The sequence below is a fragment of the Chrysochloris asiatica genome, unplaced genomic scaffold, assembly GCF_000296735.1.
Source record: "Chrysochloris asiatica unplaced genomic scaffold, ChrAsi1.0 scaffold00003, whole genome shotgun sequence".
In the NCBI taxonomy this organism is placed as follows: domain Eukaryota; kingdom Metazoa; phylum Chordata; class Mammalia; order Afrosoricida; family Chrysochloridae; genus Chrysochloris; species Chrysochloris asiatica.
The window spans coordinates 10,731,034-10,753,276 of record NW_006408521.1 but is presented as its reverse complement, the minus strand read 5'-3'; the positions used below and the strand labels follow the sequence as shown (position 1 = coordinate 10,753,276).

General features: G+C 41.1%; 1 protein-coding gene across 1 annotated transcript in view; it reads left to right on the top strand.

The window, feature by feature from the left end:
• SGMS1 (sphingomyelin synthase 1) overlaps positions 1-21,411 on the top strand; it is a 149,192-nt gene extending 127,781 nt beyond the window's left edge. Inside the window, exons 5-8 of the mRNA XM_006831113.1 lie at positions 566-683; positions 17,078-17,231; positions 20,074-20,240; positions 20,862-21,411. Coding sequence (XP_006831176.1) covers positions 566-683; positions 17,078-17,231; positions 20,074-20,240; positions 20,862-21,041 — 619 coding nt within the window. The 3' untranslated portion in view covers positions 21,042-21,411. The remainder of the gene's footprint in view (positions 1-565; positions 684-17,077; positions 17,232-20,073; positions 20,241-20,861) is intronic.
• Positions 21,412-22,243: the final 832 nt, after the last annotated feature.

Here is a 22,243-nt window from a genome sequence, read left to right as displayed (position 1 = left end):
AAGCTCCTTCATATGTTGTTGTTGTTGTTATGTGCCGTTGAGTCAGTTCTGACCCATAGCCACCCTGAACAGGGTTTCTGAGGCTGTAAATCTTTCCGGGAGTAGAAAGCCTAATGTTTCTCCCGCAAAACAGCTGGTAGTTTCGAACTGCTGACCTTGCGGTTCGCAGTCCTATTCATAACCACTACGCTACCAGAGCTCCTTGCTCCTTCACATTTGTTGTTGTTGTTGTTAAGTGCCGTCGAGTCGGTTCTGACCCATAGCGACCCTGTACAGGGTTTCCGAGGGTGTAAATCTTTACGGGAGTAGAAAGCCTTATCTTTCTCCCGCGGAGCAGCTGGCTCATTCACATAGAGTGTTTTAAATTCTTTTGGTCAATTAATAATTTTTTTTAGAAAAATATATTCTCAAAATCCTCATCTTAATTAGCTACTGTATAGTATAAACATTCTGATTTCAAGTTCTCTAGTCGTTCCTAGGTTGGTTTTCTTGGGTCATTGTAAACTTAAAATGAGCCTGTGGAATTTCGTGACTGAGAATCTGCCCTGTTTCTCCCTTTTTCCAGGTCTATTATTAGCAGAAGATTCTTCTGCATAGTTGGCACGCTGTACCTGTATCGCTGTATTACTATGTATGTAACTACACTCCCAGTACCTGGTATGCATTTCAACTGTTCTCCGAAGGTAAACCATTCCTCACTCTATTTTCCCTTTGTATTTGTTTCTCATCTTGATCGGGGAACCATTGATGAAAGCCCAAGGTGAAAATGTCTTCCAGCCTAGTCAGTCCCTCTACTTGCCTCTCATCTGGGAGTGTTACTAAGCATTAAGACTAGGCAGCCACAGCCTTGGCAGAAGTTCCAAGCCCTGCCTATACCTCCCAGCTCAGGAAATATGTGGTCTGCTTAGTGTGTTTGAAGCAGTTAAGTTTTGTGAAGGGGATGTAACTCTTTGGTTTCTTGCCCATACTTTTAAAATACTACTTCCTCCTTGGACACAGATCCAGATGTTTGTATATGCCTTTCCCTGCCCCATCCCCCACCCTCCCACACACACACACACACACACACACACACACACACATTCAGATGGAAGCCTTAACTTCAAATGTAATATTTTCTTTCTCTCTTTTAATTCCTGCAGAATAGTCTGTAACAGCAGAGCAAGGAGAGCTATACCTATCCCCCTGGTACTCCATCCCCCACCAGGAACCAAAAACAAACAAATTAAGTTCAGAATTCTCTGGAAGCATAGCTCACCATTTTGGTTCTTATCTAGCAGCATAGAAACTTTTCTCTTAAATAAACGTGATTCCTTTCTTTGTCTCCATACCTTCCCATTAGAGTCACGTGTTAATAGTCCTTTGTTGTTTACCATTTAAGTTGGTCTTAGACTCAATAATATGATATCTTTGAAACAATTTCTTTGTAATACATATTAGAGCCCAATCCATATCCACAGCTCTCGTTGTGAAATACCGCATGTGCTATGTGTTGTTTGGTCTGTGTCCATGGAGCTGGTGGAACCCCTCTGAGCTTTCAGGCTCATCCCTCTCTACTTTTCTTCCTGCCAGAAGAGAGACTTTATGTGACAGACACTCACTTTGGAATTTCAAAGTGGTGTCTTCAGTATTAGAAACTTTGACTTTAGACTGTTTGCTTACTACGGCACCCCCTGCACCCTCTTATTCCTAGACTTAGGCATGTTCGTAAGCATAATGCTCCCTGAGCTTCCGGCTTGTGCATAATGAGAAGTATCTTATTACCAATGAGAGTCCCATGGTGTGGTTCTCATTCTCAGAGAATGGCTTGACAAACAGCTGCCTAGTGCCTGGTAATTCACTGAAAGGAAGAACTCTGCTTCACACTGCAACTGTAAGCTAATTATGGAAATTGGGCAAGACTTTGATACTCCATTTGATCTCCAAATCTAGAGCACTCCTTTCTCCTCCCAACCATCCCCCGTCAGTCACTTAAGAAATCCTAGTGACGATGTGGTTAGTTCAGCTGCTAACCCCCAGGATAGTGGTTCAAACCCACCAACCACTCCATGGGAGAAAGGTGAGGCTATCTGTTCCCATGATGATTTGCAGTCTCAGAAACCCTATATAACCCTATATAACTTGATGGCAGTGGGTTTGGTTTTATTTGGGATTTTGCCCAATCACTTCTTAGAGCAGTCAGATCAGTTGTCCTGTAAAATATCCCACATTCTGGATCTATCTGTCTGCCTCTTGATGTGATCTCAGTTAACTGTGAGAATATTTGAGAAACAGATGCTAGAAACAAGAAACATAAAAAGTTTTATTTGTTGCTACCATGGGGTAACACATCAAGTGTACAGATTCAGCAGTTAATCAAGGACTGGCGTGCAGTCCTAGGGAGCAGGGTCCACTAGAGAGATGCCCTGGAGACCAGCTCTGCCTACTGTAAAGTCTTGTCCAGGGCTGAGCCAGTCATACATCATGGCTCAGAATGAAAAGGAGCCTTCTTAAAAGTCACTCTGTCCCATATTCAGTTTGAAGTGTGAACATCATCACCGTCAAGCTTCATGAATCACTTTCTAACCCATTGCACAGAGAGGAAATGTGTTACCCGTATGAAAACACAAGTCAGTCTTGTAGTAGAAAAACACTGAATTTCGAGTTGTGACATTACACAACCACTTGACCATTGAACTTCTTAGAGCCTTTTTGTACCTACCTTGAGGAAAGGAGTGAAAGGAGGCAATACGAGAGGGCTTTAAAACCCTTGTGGAAACATCCCATTATCTTACATTCCATTTTTCCATGAACTTTTTGAAGCCCGCTTATCTATAGGAAGTCTGTCAATGTTATGTGTTATAAAGAAATAGGAAGACTTGGAGCCTGTGTCAAGCTGTAACCCTGGACTCTTTGTCATTGAGTCTTTCATTGTCATCTATTCAACAAAAATTCATCAAGCACTATTGTGTCTACAGTGCTGTTAGTTACTCAGTATCTCTCCTAGCTGTAGTGTTTGTTGAACTCCCATCAAAACCAGTTTCCTGATGGATCAGGATAAGACAAGGTGTGGGGAGGTGCTGATGGATTATGATTCAGCTGTGACCAGTTAACAGGCCTGAATATGATTGGTCAGTTTTGCCACCCTGCTGCGTATAAAATGAGCCTTGTCGGAAGCACAAGGGAAGATCTCACTTCCATCAAGAAGAAGGAGCCAGGAGTGGGGGCCGTCTGTTGACCCCTGAGATCCCTGCTCTCTGACACCGAAGGAGTAGCAGACAAGGGGTAGAGGAGAAGCAGCAGCGGAACCAAGGGCAAGAGCACCAGACAGAGCAGTGGGCCTCCCAGTCCAGGGAGCAAATAAAACTGAGGGACTTCGGGCCCAAGATTCACTTGTGGAGTAGGGTGCCTCCAAGCACGTCATTGGGGAGTTGGGTTTGCTGATCCATGGAGCTAGAGTTGATTGCCTTTGGACTGAGGCTTATAATGGAGTGGAATGCCCTTCGGACATTTATTAGCAGCCCTTAAAGGGCTTTGTAATACTGCTGGAACAGGGCAGATGCCAGACCAAAGGACTAATGGCCTGGGAGGAGCCTCCCTGCAGGCAAGGCTAAGGAAAGGCTGTCCTGACTGGAAAATCTATGCCCTGAGCATTTCTAATCTCCAGTTATAGCCCATTAGCTTTCCTAATGGAGTCCTGGTGTAGCACTGTAGTATAAGCACTGGACTGCTAACCACAAGGTCAGTGCCTTGGAGGCCCATGCTATATAGAGTTGCTGTGAGTCAGAACTGACTCGGTGGTACTTAACGACAACAACAACTTCTCTAGTAAACCCCCTAACTGTGAAGGTGGTGTCTGTTCTGTAGGCCGTTGCAATAAATGACTGAACCTGGCTGACTAGAGAGAGCTGTGGGAAGGGAAGGCTGGTTGGTGTCATTTATTGCAGTGTCTTGGCACAGGAGGCCTTAGAGTTCACTGGTTAAAGCACTCAGCAGCTAACCAAAAGGTCAGCAGTCTGATCCCAGAGCCGAGCCGCTTCACAAGTATAGATATGGCAGTCTGCTTCTGTGAAGATTTATGACCTCAGAAGCCCTGTGGATGAGTTCTGGTCTGTTCTTTAGGGTCTCTGAGTTGGAATTAACTCAATAGCAGTGGCTATGTTGTGTGTGTGTGTGTTGCTGTATTTGGTATTAATAAGAGTACAGTGGATGAACAGGGTAGATAGAATCCCTGTAGAAAGCACCTTTAAATCATCTAGTTCAAATGCAGACCCATTGTAATAAATGTGTAAAATGCTGCAGTAGGGCCTCAAGCTAAGCTAGTCTTCCTTGGCATGGAAAGGAGGAGACAGGTTTGAGCCATATGCAAAAAGCTAAATCATTACAACTCGGTAACAGATTTAATGTAGGAAATGAGGATAGAGTGGGGAAGGATTTCAAAGGCCACAAGGTTTTACCACTGAGATAATTACAAGGTAGGGAAGAAAAGGGAGTTAATGACTTTGGCTTAAACATATAACAGTTTGAGGTATCTGTGAGCTACCTAAGTGAAGATACACAGAGTAGTTACAAAAACAGGTCTTTAGTTGGGAGAAATCAAAACTTGTTGTTGTTAAGTGCTGTTGAGTTGGTTCTGACTCATAGGACCCTATATAGGGTTTCCAAAGAGCGGCTGGTGAGTTTGAACCAGCTATCTTGCAGTTCAAACCGACTTTGCTGTTGAGTTTGAACCACGTACCTTGCAGGTCAAAGCTATCTTGCAGCGCAGCACATTAACCCACAGTGCCACACCAGGTCGGGTTCAAACCCTATTTACGGTTATTACCTATAAGTTGGTGGATACTCTCAGACTTATTCAGTAATCATTAAACATAAAACAGATCCTTGTGCTGTAGAATATGACTTTATGTGTTAACACACATGTGAACTTAAACTTGGCCCCTCCCCATCCCATCATTCCATAATTAGTCTACTTTATACCTTAATGCCAATACTGAAAGTGCTTGGATTCTAAGGGAAAATGTTCCAACAAGTATGCAGTAGTCGTTATGAGAATTGGTCCTATTGTTCATTCATATGCTAGCAGTGTGCTCTTTACAATAGGTACAACTTGGAGAAATCATCATCCTATGAAATAATGAGATTAGGAATAGAGGTTAACAATGATGAGCACTCAGACACCTGTACAGGGAAATCGGTGTGTCCCATTCCTAATAAGGAATTCTGAGAAGCATTTATCTCTGTCCTTGTGTATACATGTGTAGGACTTACACTTGAGGCTGCCAAGTTTTTGGCACCAAGTTTTTGTCCCTGTTAATTGTACTGTCATATAAGGTCACTATGAGTCAGAATCAACTCAACATCGACAATGCACAACAACAATCTCATTACAGCATTTTCCTGAAAAACACGTGTTTAATCCAGAAAGCAGCTGTTGTCATCTTGCTACAACTGTTTATGATTCTGGTGGGGTGGGGGTGGAGAAAGAAACATTTGTGAGTTCTTTGGTTTAAGTGTTCTATAGGAAAGTTTGTGCTGATTTGTCTTGGCCAACTTCTAAAATACAATCCCCTAGTCTCCAGGCACATCCACAGCCTAGCACTAATGTTGTGGTTGTTAGGTGCCATCAAGTCCCTACTCATAGTGACCTTATGCACAATAGAACAAAACACTGCCCAGTCCTGGGCCAACCTCACAATCCTGGACCAAGCTAACACTAACAGGAGAGAAGAAATAGCCTATACTGCTTTATACGTATACTCTTACGTTAATAATTAGATGAATTTATCTGATAGTGACTACACCTGAAAGTGAGATGCATGTTTACTTCTATTTTATGGTCCCCATTGTTACCTTAGATTGAAAAATGTAAAAGAAAGATTACAGTATAGCAAGGACACTAGCTGGCTAATGCATTAATCTGACATGGTGTTTTCAAAGAAATGATTCTCGGAATTTGACATTTTTCCTTCAACTTGTGAGCCCAGCCTGCTGTTGGACAGGAGTTTCAGTGGGGAATATTCCAGCTTGGTTGCCCTGTGGAACGTTGAAATACAAATGTCACAGCAGAGAGGCGTTCTGGGCTCCAGCCATGTCAGCTTTTCTGCAGTGTGTGGACTAGAAAGATGAAAGCACTTCCTTCAGCTCCCTGCTGAGCCGCATAATCAGCCTGAAGAGTTCCTTTTGTGGCATAAATTCAGTCCTACAGGGCAAAAGGCTCCTTGCTATTACGGGTTTTATAACCTTTCTCTAGCCATTCTTATGCTCTCAGGTAGCAGCAGGAATATTCCAAGCTGCCGGGTATGGTGATGAATTTTGATCATTCTGATTAACTCATGCTAACCTTATCAGTATTTCAGAGTATGGACTGTATGCAGTCCCAAACTAACTTCATGGCGTACCGTTGACTTGTGTGGAACCTGATTCAGTGGATGATTTCACTTCATTTTGGTGCTTACCTTCTAGTTCCTATTGTCAGTCTCATTTTCCTTTATTGGCTCAGCGCAAGTGGGTTTGGAGTGGGTATGGAGTTTGGACTTTGTTTACAGGCCATAGGAAGCCAGGAGAGATTTTAACGGGACAGAGTGGGCTCACATCTCTATGTTACAGCTTTCTCCAGGGAGACTGAGGTAGAAGTGTGCTTGATTTGTTGTTTTCTTTTAATCCTCACAACAATGAATAGGTAGATGTAGTGGGTGCCTGATATCTGACAGGGGTTCCTCACTAGGAGACAGAGGAAGGTGCCTTGCATGGTCATTTGCGTTAGAGATGAGGTAGGCCTACCAGAGCACAGCGGGTCTAAATAGCGCCTACTGCGAAGAGGTTCATGGGATCAGAAAATGTCTGCTGGGCTAATCCAGAGAACCTCAGCAGTGTCCGTATATAGCTTTCAGTGACACGTATAACTTGCCCTCAGACATACCTGTTGTGCCAGAGATGAACAGCCACAGGCCACGGCCTTCCATCCAAAAGTCAGACTTTCCTGCCCAAGGGCCTTCACTGTCCACAATTGGAGCACTACAGTGAAGATTGGCACTATATATTATTATATATCATACAGTAATCTATATATACATTATTCATTAAAATATTTTTTTCAGAATTGTCTTTAGAGAAGAATGTCAACTAATTGTAAAAAATATTAGAACTAGAAATTTACCATTTGTAATGGCCTGCCTGCAATTTAGATTTCTTTCATAAAAATATGGCCAAATGGAAATAATAATATGTAAGAATTATCCATGGATGAATGCTAAAACCATTTGGTGATAGTTTGTTGAGGATAAAATCGTTAGATAATTTCAGAGTATCAGAATAACTATTCAAACAATAGTTGCATTGTTTATGTAGCTAGCTGTTCAGCGGAGAAGCCTGGCAAACATCCTGTAGCCAAGTGATCAAACCAGTAATGGGGCTATCATATCAGGTCTTCTTTATATGAGACCCTGAGAAGAATCCCACTCAGATCAAACAAAATGAGGGACCTTTGTTAAGAAACTAGACTGAACTCTAAAGGTGGCTATGTTGTGAAAGAAAATCAATGAGGAATTACAATAGTTCAAACCCTAAACTGGGTCGATGACACTTAGCAACAAAAACAACAAAGACAAAGTATGATAACTAAACATAAAGGAGCTCTGGTGGCGTAGTGGTTATGAATCGGGCTGCAAATCGCAAGGTCAGCAGTTTGAAACTTCCACCTGTTCCACGGGAGAAGGATGAGGCTTTCTGCTCCAGTGAAGATTTACAGACTTAGAAACCCTGTGCAGGGTCTCTCTGAGTCGGAACCAACTCCATGGCACATAACAACAACAACAACTAAACATAATATGTATTCTCTGATGAGATCCAAATTAAGAGAATAAAAGACATCATTAAGACTGTTAGGCAATTTGAAATATGACCTGTAGATTAAGTGATTGTTGTTGTTGTTAAGTGCCGTTAAGTCGATTCTGACCCACAGTGACCCTGTAGAGGGTTTCCAAGAAGCAGCTGGTGAGCTTGAACCACTGACCTTGCAGTTCAAACAACTTTGCAGTCTGATGCATTAACCCACAGTGCCACTCCAGGACTCCTAGATTAAGTGATAGTATTATATTAATGTCATGGAGCTTTAGCAGTGTAGTAGGATAAGCACTGGGTTGCTAACTGCAAAGTCACCAGTTCAAACCTACTATCTGCTCCAAGGGAGAAAAAGGTTTTCTGTGTCCATAAAGATTTACCGCCTCGAAAGTTGAAACAGGGTCACTATGAGTTGGAACCAACTCGATGGCAGTGGGTCAGTTATTGTATTATGTTACATTTTGTGAATCTGAAAGTGGTATGGTGAATTTTCAAGGAAACTGCCCTTTTGCTTGTATGTGAGAGTGAAATGTCATAATTATTCTCACATAATTCAGAATGAAAGCATGAGAGATAAAAGAGAAGAAAATGTTAGTAACTGTTAACTAACTGAAGGGTGTATGGATTTGGGTGCTCACTATAGTACTCACTAGATTTAGAATATATTAAAATAAAAATTATACTATAGATTGTGAATTTTCATGACCAGGTAGGCTAGAGGATCCATTAACACTTAAAGCAATTGTAATTTTATTTTTTAAAAATCTTGCCTGGCTGCAATTTAGATTTCTTTCATAAAAATATGGCCAAGTGGAAATCCATAGCTGACCTTTATTTAAGATTGTATGAAGGCTGTAATAATAAGTCTCTATACCAGAGGCCATGAAAAACATTCAAAGTTTCGCTGGGTAAGAGGTAGGTGTTGAAGCTTAGTGTTGTATTGTTGGTAATTATTTAAATACACTGAGTTCTCCGCCCCACCCCCCACCCCCCAAACAAAAGCCCACCCAGTATGAGAAGTTGGAGCCCTGGGTGCACATTGATGAAGTGCATGGCTGCAGCTTTAACTTTCCATCGGCTCTAGGGTAAAAACGTAGCAATCTCCATCCCTAAAGTTTAATGCCTTGGAAACCTGGCAGGGCAGCTTTTGTCTGTCTACAGAGTCACCGGGAGTCAAGGCCAACTGCAGGGCAATGGTCTTACTGCAGGAACTGAGAAGGGAAAAGTGTAGAAAACAGAATTTTTTAGAGCTTAGCAGAGGGAACAGTCTTTAGAAGTCTGTGTGTGTTCTAAGCAGAGGTGGTTAGTGAAGTCTCTACTTCAGATCAGTTGAGGTAGGTATAAGATTTGTGAATGAAGCGTATCTTTCCAGGAGTGAATCAGTTCTTGAATAACTAACTGTAAGTGGTCACACATAAGCTTCCATGAGAGCTGTGCGTGTTTTTTTAAAAATCCTCCATATTTCACCTGTTGACTGCTAGGCATTGAGCTTTCACTTAAAGAATGCCCCAAAAGATGGCCTAACTCTGTAAAGGTTTGTTGTTGTTAAGTGCCGTCGAGTCGGTTTGACCCATAGCGACCCTGAACAGGGTTTCCAAGGCTGTAAATCTTTATGGGAGCAGAAAGCCTCCTCTTTCTCCCGCAGAGCAGCTGGTAGTTTGGTAATGCACCTTAAATTTGTATAGCACTTTGTATTTTAAGAACCACTCTTAGAAATGCTATTACCCTTTGGTGGGTGGGGATTAAGAATGACAATCTTTGGTCTTTTACAAATGAGAGAACTGAGGCTAAAGTGGGTGGCTTGGCTTTTCAAGGCTACCTAGGAATGTTAAGTAGCACCACTGGGGTTGGGTTAATCCTCATTATAAACATAAGGCATTTAATAAACATGAACTTGGAGACTTTTGGTGCATCACTGCAGAATATAAAGCAACTAATGTGAAATTAAATGCAGAACACTTTTTTTTTTTTTAAGACAGGAGAAAATGGGCAATTTGTTTATGAAAGATTTCTGTAAAAGTTGCTCTTAAATAGATGGGAAGTTTGATTTAAATGGAAAATAAACTTTTGAAAAATAGATCTTTAGTTAACCACTCAGCTGCTAACCTGTCTGTGCACTTAAAAATTACAGTAGCATGTCGGGTTATGAGTTGGGCTGCTAACTGCAAGGTCAGCAGTTTGAATCTGTGAGTCATTCCTCAGAAGAAAAATAAGGCATTATGTTTCCATAATGGTTTACAGCCTCGGAAACCATATACTGGGTTGCTATGAGTTAGAACCAGCTTGACAACCCACCACTGCAGCACAGAAGGATGAATGGAAACTGTAAACAGGAAGTGGGAAGAATGCTGCTGCATAGTGAGGATGCGTTCTGTGTCCTAAAACAAATTATGCATGGATTGTTGAATAGAGAGACGATTTGCTCTGTAAACTTTCACTCAAATCACAATAAAAAGTTTTTTTAAGCACCATAGTTCTCAGGACACTGGTCAGTTGGCACAACACAGTCTACAAAGGCAGTGTTCTACATCCTACATTGGTGAGTAGTGTCTGGGATCTTAAAAGTTCATGAGTTGGCATGCAACTATTGTATTCATTGGCAGAAAATGCAGGACAAAACTCAAATTACTAAAAAAAGAAAAAAGACTGGGCTTACTGGTCAGAAAGAGACTACAGGAACATGAGACTATGGCCCTCGGCCACCCTTGAGGTCTGGAAGGGAACTTACCTCATGGCCCAGTATTCAGCCAAGCCCACGCAGCAAACAGATATGTAAGGGGGACGACATGACTAATAATAAGGTGTGCTCACCACTGAATGGTTATTTATTCAAAATTTCAAAAGGGCAACATTTACCTAAAGACCAAGTTGAGAAGGGACTGTGGGTGGAATAGATAAGGCAACATAGAGAGGAAGTGGGATAACCAGTTGTTATATGGAGGGGGTTGGAATCATTGAGATGTGGGGAGTGTCTGATTTGTTGAATGTGAAACTGATGATCTTGTCAATTCACAGTAAACCTTCAAGTCACAGATCACAGCCTAGAAAATTTTCTAGGGCAGTTCTACTCTGTCCCATAGGGTCACTGTTGAGTCATTGTGAATCAGCACACCCAAAACCCATCATTAATGAACAATTATTGTTTTAGCCGTTTACCTATGTACTTAAATGGCGCATATAGAATTTATTAACTTCAATTTGCAGGGGTGGGGGTGTTGGCTTTTTAGGGACTTAAAGGCAAGATTCTTTGGGAGATAAGAATGTTGGGTTCTGAGTTCATTTGAGTCACATGCACAGGGGACCTCTTTGTTAACTTCCTCCTCTGTAAAGTAGACATCATAGCATCTGTATTAACAGCCTAGCAGGGTGTGGAAATACAGTGAGACAATTGGTGGGAAACTCTACTAGAAGGCTGGGGTCTTTAGAAAACAAAATACATTCTTTTATTATGCAAAACCACTGCCACTCCTCTAATTACTGCCAGACCAGGCAGCCATGAGGAGATGGGAGAAATTCCAAGGAACAGCTGAGCACTAACTACACTTAGAAGCCTATTACCATCCCTGTAAGGCCTCGAAAGGTCACACTAAAGTCATTTCATAGCTCACATTCATTTTTAAGTGTCCATCATTGGTTCGGAGAGCTAAATGCCAGCTGAAATTTAGGAAGGGGTATCATTAACGCTCTTTTTAGCATAGTCATTTTGGGAATAGATGGTGCTGAGCAGTGTGTAGCAGGCGTTGCTCGGGATGTGAACTGATGACCGTTCACCTGATCTCCTCACTGCTTGGTTCAGTTAGCAGGTCTGATCTTTGTTCAGGGTGCTTATGAACAACTTCCATGGCATTTCTTGGATAGCAATGGATTTTCTATCTGTTTTGGAGGAAGGTGGTTCATCAGGAGCAAAACAAAAATTATTTACTCTGATGATATAGTTGTTGTTGTTGTTATGTGCCATCGAGTCGGTTCCGACCCATAGCGACCCTGTACAGGGTTTCCGAGGGTGTAAATCCTTACTGGAGTAGAAAGCCTCATCTTTCTCCCGCGGAGCAGCTGGTAGTTTCGAACCGCTGACCTTAAGGTTCGCAGCCCGATTCGTAACTGTAGATTAAATGAGGAGAGATTCCCTAGCTGTTCATGTTGGAGCAGGGCACTGTAAGCTAAGCCCTGGATTGCTAACCACAAGGTCACAAGGTTCAAACCCACCAGCTGCACCTGGTAAACGCTCTTCAGAGTCACTGAATCTGAACCAATTCAACAGCAGTTAAGCAACAACAGCATGATATTACCTTGGCTTCTTAAGGAAAAAGTACTTTATATATTATCGAGTTCCTGGTTTACCCATGTTTGGGACGGGCAGTGCATAAACTAACAAGTAGTTTCTTGGAAATAGTAGTATACAAAGGAGCTCTGCTGGTAACGCAGTGGTTAATTGCTCAGCTGCTAGCCTAAAGGTTGTTGGTTCAAATCCACCTGAAGCTCTAGGGGAGAAAAGTCCTGATGATCTGTTCCTGTAAAGATTTACGTCTAGGAAACCCTATGAGATCGTTTTACTCAGTTACACAGAGTTGCTGTGTGTCTAAATCAACTTGACTACATACAAAAGTTACAAAGTTCCTCCCTATCTGGCCAGTAGGGGCCTCAAGTTCTATGAAGGGCCCATCTCTTCAAAATGTAGTTCAGAGAAAACAGTGCTCTGGGCCATCTGAGAAATTCCTGAATGATAGCAAACAGACTATAATCTGAGTGTTTTATATTTGGCATTGAAAAAATACTTGGGGAAACTTGTTTTGAATCACCAGGTCACTAGCTGTACATGTACATGAGTAAACAGTCTCATTCGGAAGCTCAGTTTTTTATTTTGCGCTGCTATTACTTAAGTTATTTAGCTGCTATACTTAATTCCTTGTCCATTAAAAGTTGTAATAAATTGGTTAATTTCCACTCAAACCAGTTTTGTGTGACTCACATAATACAGTGCAGCTGTAAGGCTTTCTTTTAACAACTTTTAGCCTCCACAAGCAAAAATGTGAAGTGTATATTCCCTGGAATATGTTTCCTTTCAAAAATGGATATTCAAAAGCCTACTGGTCAGGGATGTTCCAGCTGCAGTTAGAATGAAGAAAGCAGGCTGCATGCTTTCTTTACAGTGGACATACCCTTGAAACACTGGCCAGAACTCCTAGAGCGGCTCTCTTTGGACTCTGAAAAAGAAATGATAGCAGGTGGGTGCTGAAGGAAAACAAAACATGAAACACAAGAACCAGTGGCAATTTCCTGTTTTTGTTACTTTGGTTTTAATTTTGTTACGTTTTGTTCCTTTCCCATGTCTCCTGGCCCAGAATCAAAGGCAGATCAAACCTCAGAACTGCATTCTGGGTACAGACAGGGTTCCAAGAGGATCCCTAGCGTTCATTCCAACGAGCAGGAAAGGAAGCTGCCACAAGCCAGAACCCAGGGAGCTCTTGTCAGTCAGTCTCAAGGCAAACCTGTTGGTAGCATTTAGTCACACATGAGCACTGCATTGTTCTTTTTTACAAATTATAATTATACCAAACGTTCTTTTGTTTTATTTTGTTTGAGTAATAGAGAAAAGTGTTTATGCTGCATGTTGCTGTGTGTCAAGTCGGTTCTCTCACATACTGACCCTGCATAAAGTTTCTGAGAGCGACTGGTAGGTTTGAACTGCTGACCTTGAAGTTACCAGTCCAATGCTTATTATCCTAATTACGTAATCATTTTTAGTGATTTACTAAGCAGTGATAGTCTAAGTCACTGCTTCTCAAACGTCAATATACCCTCAAATTCTAGTCCAGCAGTAGGATCGGAGAGGCTTCAGCAGACTCGAGACTTGCCCGTATGGTCCATGGCCCAGGCTTTGAATAATACGGGAATAGGTCTACATGTTTAACAACTTCTGTGTGGTGGTTTCTAGTTTGTGACTTTTATGAGTAACATCTGTGGTCTATATGTGCATATGTATATGATGCACATAAAGCTTTTCTTCATATTTAGCATCATTTCTTAAAGGTACCCTTCTGGAAGCAACGTAACTGGATCCAAGCTTACAGCTCTCTAGGTGGCTATTAAATGTTGATTGTTCTCCCATAGGATTTTACCAGTAATAACGATATTGGTGTTTAAAGAGCCCTGGTGTCACTGTAGGATAAGCACTGGACCACTAACCACAAAGTGGGCTGCTCCAAGGGAGAAAGATGAGGCTTTCCAATCCCATAAAAATGTACAGCCTCAGAAACCCTGAGTTGGAATCAACTCACTGGCAGTGAGTTTTTGATGGTGGTGTCTGCCCTAAAGTGGATTTCAACTCATACACCCGTTGCCATTGTGAGTGTTTCATGTCTCCTCAAAACCCATCCCAATGCCACCAAGTCAATTCTAACTCAAAGCAACTGTGTAGGACAGAGTAGAGTATGCCCCAAGGTTTCCAGCATATAATCTTTATGGAAGCAGACCAACAGGGGGGTTTGATCCACCAACCTTTCAGTTAGAAGCCAAGTAGTTACCGTTGTGCCATCATAGCTCCTTAATATAAATGTAACCCTCCACATGTAAGTGAGGACGTTGAGGATTGCAGTCACAAGCTACTCAGTCCAAGAACCTGGCTCTTCTACCAGCATTCCTTGCATGCAGTCTCACCTTCGTCCTGCCCTCTCCTTGTGTAAATTGAGTCTGTCTGTGTGGGTCTCATTGTATCTGTTATTTACATCTGACGATGTATGTAACCTCTCATGGAATTTGTTGTGTGTTTTTTTAAGTTGATTTTATATACGCAATGAAGTTGTTAGTTTCTGCTGCAGTTGGTTTCTTTAAACGTTTGTAGCTACCCATCCTCTTGTAGTCTCCCACTGAGCGTGAGGAGGCTGTGATGAAGTTTGACAAACATAGAATGACACTTTTAAAATAAAGCTTAGAGGGGTTTATGGATGTTTCAAGAAATACGCATTAGGTTTGTCCCTCTTTTCCCCACTAAATGTGACTCGGTGCCATATTTTCTTCATAATCCCCTCGCCCTCAGCACACATATACATGTACAGTTTCCCCACAAATCTCCTCCTGTTAAGACGGGAGGGTAAGTTTTGGACCGCTGCTGTCTTGAGGGCTTTGATTTACACTTTTCAGAACAGAAGAAAATGTGAAATGAAAAAGTACCCACAGTTTTTTAATCATCATTTTCTTCTGCATATGGTTATGATCCAGGTAGACCAGACTTTTAATTTAAAACTTTTAAAAAATGTTGTCATGTTTATACATGCATCCCATTAAAAAAAAAAAATAATGCTTCTTCAGAACTCACGAAAAATAGAGTGCCTCAGGATTACCCCTCTCCTCCATCAGCACACAATTCCCACGTTTCTACTTCTTGTTCTGGCTTCCCATTGTGGATCTCTGACCTTTGTTTAGCTCGGTGCTCCATGCCTTACATTATTACAATCCTACAGATGCTATTCACAGCTAAGCTGTGTATGTACTATAATTACTTTTCCTTTTCTGTACAATATTTTGTTTCCTGTAGAGTTAGTGATTACTTTATATCTTTGCTTTATTAGTTTCCTGTATGCTTACTTACCCCACATGGTGACTGTCAATACAGTCAGAAGTGTTAAGAGATTTTATTATTTCAGCTTCTTAAAGACTGATCTTCTGAGCCTCCTGGATAGAGGCAGACCACTTTCTAGATCAGGCCCCTCGTTATCGTCTTAGCCAGTCCCGTTTCATCTTCTCTCTCTCTTTACTCCTTTTCTTTGTAGAACGTATTCTGTATAATTTCCTGAGAGAGAGTACATGGCTGGTAAACATTCTGAAACTTTGTGTTTTACAAAAGCTGAGGGCACTCAGGTCTCCATCCTGGAGACCTTGGATGAATTCCAACTAATGCACCTCACATGGAAGCTGTACCACCTGCCGTTGATGGAAGCAGTGTGTGTCTGTGTGCTGAATAGGCTTCAGAGGAGTTCCAGAGGAACACAGATTAGGAGGAAAAGCAACCAATGAAAACCCTGTGCATCACAATGGTCCAATCCAAAAACGCAGGACAAGGCCATGTTTTATTCCATGATGCCTAAGGTCCCCATGATAGCAGCCAGCAATAACAGTACGAAAATAACTTTAGTTTCTCCTTATGCTTAGTTAATAAAATGACTAAGTATAGATTTTGAAGTCAAAAGCATTTTTCCCTTCAAAATTTTGAAGGCATTGTTGCGAAGCCTTCTAGTCTCCAGTGTTGCTTTTGAGAAAAGTCTTGAGTCTTGATCCTTCACACGAAGCTTGTTTTTCATCACTGTAAGCTTTAGAATCATTTCTCTCATTTCTGAAATTCCATGATGCTATTGTGCTGGAAAAGTCCCTTTTCCTCTGTTATCCTGGATTCTCAATGGTCCCTTTCACTTTGGGAAGTGAAAGGGACCATTCTTCTTCATGATGTATTCAACCTGCCATCTTTAACTGCAAGTCTTAATTTTTGAAAGGGAAATTATGATGAAATAGGCACTTCCCAATGTTCTTATAATTTTAGTTGAATGTTGAAAAAGGGTCAAAAGAATGCTGATGTGAATAAAATATAGACGGTTCATACAATATATCTGACAGAGAAAATGAAAGTTAAAAGGTCTTTGTTAGTCTAGTATCCAGTCAAAACTTGTGTCAGATATAAGTAGATTTATTTATAGGATTTATTTTCAAATGAGAAAAGAGAAACATCCAATTACCCATATAATTTCAGAAGATTTGAGGCACATCCTGTTCAGTCTTTGTTTCAATTTAGTTTTAACCACGTCCAAGAAGTATTTTATATATTTGCCCTAAACCACAAGGTCAGCAGTTTGAAACTACAGAAAGATGAGGCTTTCCGCTCCCATAAAGATTTACAGACTCGGAAGCCCTGTGGAAACTACTCCACAGCACATAACCACCAACCACCACCAACTGCTATAAGACAGTTGTCCTATAAACCAACCACTGGTGAAAATGCCTCTCTAAGCTTTTCTTCAATTAGAGATTTAAATTTTCTTATCACAACAACTGCAGGTTTAATAAGGTAGTCTTCCTTTAGGTTTAATAAAAACTTAGGGAAAGTATCTGCAAAAATGTGCTATTAAAATGCTATTATCTAAGCTTCTTCTCTAGGCCTGTATACTCTTTTGGGGGTTTCTGTGTGTCTCAGTACTACATTAATTCCTAGATGCAGCTATTATTCATGTGTGCTGATAATGATTCTTGCCTTTCCTTTTTCCATTAGCTTTTTGGAGACTGGGAAGCCCAGCTGCGGAGAATAATGAAGCTCATTGCTGGAGGTGGCCTGTCCATTACTGGCTCTCACAACATGTGTGGGGACTATCTGTACAGCGGCCACACAGTCATGCTAACACTCACTTACTTATTTATCAAAGAGTGTAAGTCTAAAGCAGCCTTCCACTGTACTTCCCTGACTGGAGACAACAGGTCTTCAGTCCTGTTGGTAAAATCCTTTTTTGGAAAGTCTGGCAAAACGCTGTTGCAGGCTTCAGGAGGGCAGCAGTCTCGTCTCACCGCTGTGCCTGATGGGTGATACCTGAAATCACATAACAGCATCAAGCGTTTCTTGTTGAAGATTGGGAGTGGGAGCTATACTGGAAAGCCTGGAAACCTTGGGTTTTGAATCTTGGAGTCATCACTTACTAGTGAAACAAACTTGTAAAAAGCCCTCAACGTCTAACTCTTTCCTCATTTTTACAACGAGATACTTATAATTATATCATGAGGGATACGAAAAATTATGGTTAATGTATACACTAACAGGGCTGTACTGTGTACACATAAACCATAATTGGTGGCGGTTAGCCATTGTTTAGCTATTAATTATGTATTCCTAGAAAGTCTTAGAAGCCTCGATATATCTATACATACATTAAGGTCCCTAACCTGGTAACCTGAAGTCCCCGTGTGGCGCTGCATGATAATGCAGTGGACCGCAAGATTGGTTTGAACCACAAAGATCAGCAGATCAAACCCACCAGCCGTTCCTCAGAAACCCTACACAGGGTCGCTGTGAGTTGGAAACGACTCGACGGCACTTAAAAACTACAACACCATGACAATTCACATAGACTTGCAAGCTACCTCTTACTCCCTGCATTATAACCACTCCATCCATCCTGATCAATTTTTTAAATTTTCCCATTGCACTTAACACCTTCTAACATAGTGTATAATTTACTTATTCAGTATAACTACTGTTTATTGTCCATCTTCCTCACCAGGAAAGGGACCCTTAGCTGTTTTGTTCATTGATCCTAGTGCCTAGAGTAGTACTTGACTCTGGCACATGGTTGTTGTTGTTGTTGTGAAGTGCCATCGAGTTGGTTCCGACCCATAGCGACCCTGTATAGAGTTTCTGAGGAGCGGCTGGTGAGCTTGAACCACCAACCTTGCAGTTCAAATGGCTTTGCAGTCTGGCACATGGTAGGTTCTCAGTAAATGTTGGTCTCATGAATCAATGCTTTGTACACCTTTTGAGAATCCAGTACAAGCCTGAACTTTTTACTATAAGATAGGGAGGTGTAGATCACATTTCAACACATTTTTGCTTAAAATTTCACATTCTTTGAAATCCATTCATTGAGAATATAAGGTAGAAAGACCTGCACTAACAGAGACTTTTGATGCTCCCTTAGATGTCTTCTCAGATGGGAATGTTGTTGTTAACTGTCGTCAAGTCCATTCCAACTCATAGCGACCCTGTAGAGGGTTTCCAAGGAGCAGCTGGTGAGCTTGAACCGCCGACCTTGCAGTTCAAACTAACCTTGCACCATACCAGGACTCCCAGATGGGAATACAGACAAGTATTTTTCTGCCACTGTTCCTGATGTGGTGCTGTAGATAGCAAGGTCGGTGGTTCCAACTCACCAGCTGTTCCTCTGAAACCCTATACAAGGTCGCTATGAATTGGAATCGACTCGACAGCACTTAACAACAACACCACCACCACCATCCCTAGGTGGCGCAAATGATTACGAGCTCAATCATTTAACCAAAGGGTGATGGTTGACTCCATCAAGACATGTCTTAGAAGCCAGGCGTGACAATCTGCTTCTGAGAGGTCACGGCCTTGAAAACCCTGGGGAGCAGTTCTGCTCTGCACACGTGGCTTTGCCATGAGGTGGAATCAACTTAATGGCAACTAACAACAATAGCACTGCCACTGCGGAGGCACTGGGACTGGAATTCCCATTTATTTTTATCTGAGAATTGGACATCGTAAAGACTCTCAGATTTGTGTATGTTTATGCTTAGAAAGTAAGATTGTCAGTTGTAATTGCTTTGCCCAATAAGAACTTAATAGACCAATAAGTGCTGATTTTTGTGTAGAGTATTTGTTGTTGGTTGTGGTCTTGTTGTTGTGTGCCATCAAATCAGTTCCGACCCATAATGGCCCTGTGTTACTTTTCTGAGGAGCTGCTGGTTAGCTTGAACCGCCAACCTTGTGGTTCAAACCAAGTTTGCAGTCCAGCGCATTAACTCACAGTTCCACACCAGGACTTCAGTGGTCTAGATGATTCCAAGTCATGGCGACCCCAAGTGTGCAGGGTAGAACTGTTCAGTAGGGTTTTCAAGGTTATCACGTTTGGGAGCACATCGCCAAGCCTACTTTCCAGGACACCTCTGAGTAGGTTCAAACCACCAACTTTTCAACTGTAGTCAAGCACTTAACTGTTTGTCACCACCCAGCCACCTGACACACACAAATTTAATTAACTATCAATGGATAGATATTTTGTTTTTTAATGGAATATTATGTATTAACCTATCCTTACTTGATTAAACTTATTATCTTTAAAATTGTCTTTATCATTATATGCCAAATAATAACTAAATATGGATTACCGTTTGTGGCACTGTAGCATAATGCACTGGACCGTGAGGTCAGTTTGAACCACAAGGTTGGCAGTTCGAACTTACCAACTACTCCTCGGAAACCCTATGTGGGTCGTTGTTAAGTCAGAACTGACTCGACAGCACATATCAACAACAACATTGCTAGTATAGTTATTTTATAAATAAGCTATTTCCATTCTAACTGTGGTGGCAGATAATGCAAAGGCCATTCATTAGCCCTTAGATTTCATATCCCAAAAGATCTGTTTTCAGAAGGAAAGACTCAAGGCATTTCTCTTTAGAAGTAGTAAGGTAGACCTCGCTGGGTACTCTTAGTGGTCCTTGAATGATAAGACTATTGTATATTTCTACTCTTTTCAGATTCCCCTCGGCGACTCTGGTGGTACCACTGGATTTGCTGGCTTCTCAGCGTAGTTGGAATATTCTGTATTCTCTTGGCGCATGACCACTACACTGTGGACGTGGTGGTGGCGTATTACATCACCACGAGACTCTTTTGGTGGTATCACACTATGGCCAATCAGCAAGTAAGTTTTTCCCCATTTACTTCTGTCTTTCATTGTGCCGGGTTTGGTGTTACCTGCTCAGGGAAACTGGAGTGCCAAAAATTTAAGAGCTCATCACCTAAAATTATGTTGTGTTTTGTGGCTCTGATCCTCTTTTCAGAATCAAGATTTTTTTAAAAAATGTGTTAGTACAGTTATGCAAGAAATTGCTTCCTTTTAGAAACAGGTTCACTCTGTCTAGGGTCTACCCATTGCTTGTTTTGCATTCCTACCCATAGCATATCACCAGCTTAATACTTAAATTAACATTTAATACTTACTAACATTTTCAGTGGAGACACATGAGGTCTTCATTTATAGCCAAGAGATAGGTGAGCCACAAGATCATCTTGCTTCCAGAATTGTGTGTTTTGATTTTGCTGTTAGGGTGTGGCTCAGTTTGCAGCTGAGGGTAGAGTGGAGAATGGTGGTGTGGATATGGAACTGGGATACATGGATGGAAATGGGGATAGGTCTGGAGTCCTTGGTGAATATTGACATGGAAAGTGTTTGAGCTTAGTGATGAAAAAAGCAGGGTTCTTTTCGTAGCTGAAACAATGAATTTTACTCCCTGACATGTCTTCCCTTTCTCTGTTGTCTTAGGTGCTAAAAGAAGCTTCTCAGATGAATCTCCTGGCCAGGGTGTGGTGGTACAGGCCATTTCAGTACTTTGAAAAGAATGTCCAGGGAATTGTACCTCGATCTTACCATTGGCCCTTCCCCTGGCCAGTAGTCCACCTTGGTAGGCAAGTTAAATACAGTCGGTTGGTGAACGACACATAACAGCTGTACAAAGGTGGGGAAAGAGGAACTGTCCAAAGTGCTAAGAACTTCATGAGAAAAGATGCCATAAAATAAACACCTCCCTAATCCTATTCTCTTTCAACAGTTACCTTGACTTAACCTATTCAGTTACCTGGTCAGCACTGTGATCTTTTTTCTCTCCAAAGGACCTGTGTTGGACAACAATAAAGAAAATTTAACCTATCATGCACTGTACACATTTCCTGTTCATAGGTTTGGGATTTACATAACCCGCAACCACCATTTTCCTTTGTATATGATGCAACAGCATAAATGTAAGCTTTTATATCATAAGTTCTGGTCTTTCCAGTAACATCTGGAAATAAAGCGTATTATTTTCTTGGGAAAACATACTTTTCATATCTCTTGCCCCAAAGATTGGGCTGTAAGCCATTTTCTAGTAAATGTCTCTATGAAGGTTTCTAAGTACCTGAATGGGGTTCGATTCTGAAATCTTTCTACCTGTTGCACCGATATTGAAATACAAATGACAGACACAGAAAGGGTTGGTAACTTAGGGTTTTGTAAAAATAGCAGAGATAGTACGTCAAAAAGTGCAAAAAAAAAAAGTCTGTTATAAAATGATTTTCTAAGTATTTCCTAACTTTATTTTTCAAAATGATGTTATGAAAACCAAATTTAAAGATTTTTACATATCAGAGAGAAGAGAGTTGAAATTGAAAACTGCTTTTTTGGGAGAGAAATGTGTCTATGTTTCTAGTGCCTTTCTTGTCTTGATTGTATGGTCAGTAGGCAAATCTTAAATGTCTTTATTTAAAATAAAGTATTCCATAAAAAAAAAAAAATGTATGTATACACTACTAAAATTTGCATTTATAGCTAACATAAATCGGAAGACTGTTTATGGTTTTTAAATTGCTACGAATTAAAGAAGTTAATTCAGACTAGGAGCCTGTTCACATATTGTAAGCAGGTGGCAGTGACACGTACCACTGAAATTATTCTAGCATCTTGTTTGGTAGTTTGATTTTAACTACACAATGAAAAACAGCCATGAATATCCCCCCCCCTTTTTTTTTAAAAAAACAAACAAAAAAACAAAAGCAGAGTTTTAAAAATGATCACTAACTAAAACTTGAAAGCTTTAGTTTTCCATGTTCTCATGACAATTTTGTTGGTGAACAACAAAAAGAGATCTATTTCTTTAAAATATATTTGTG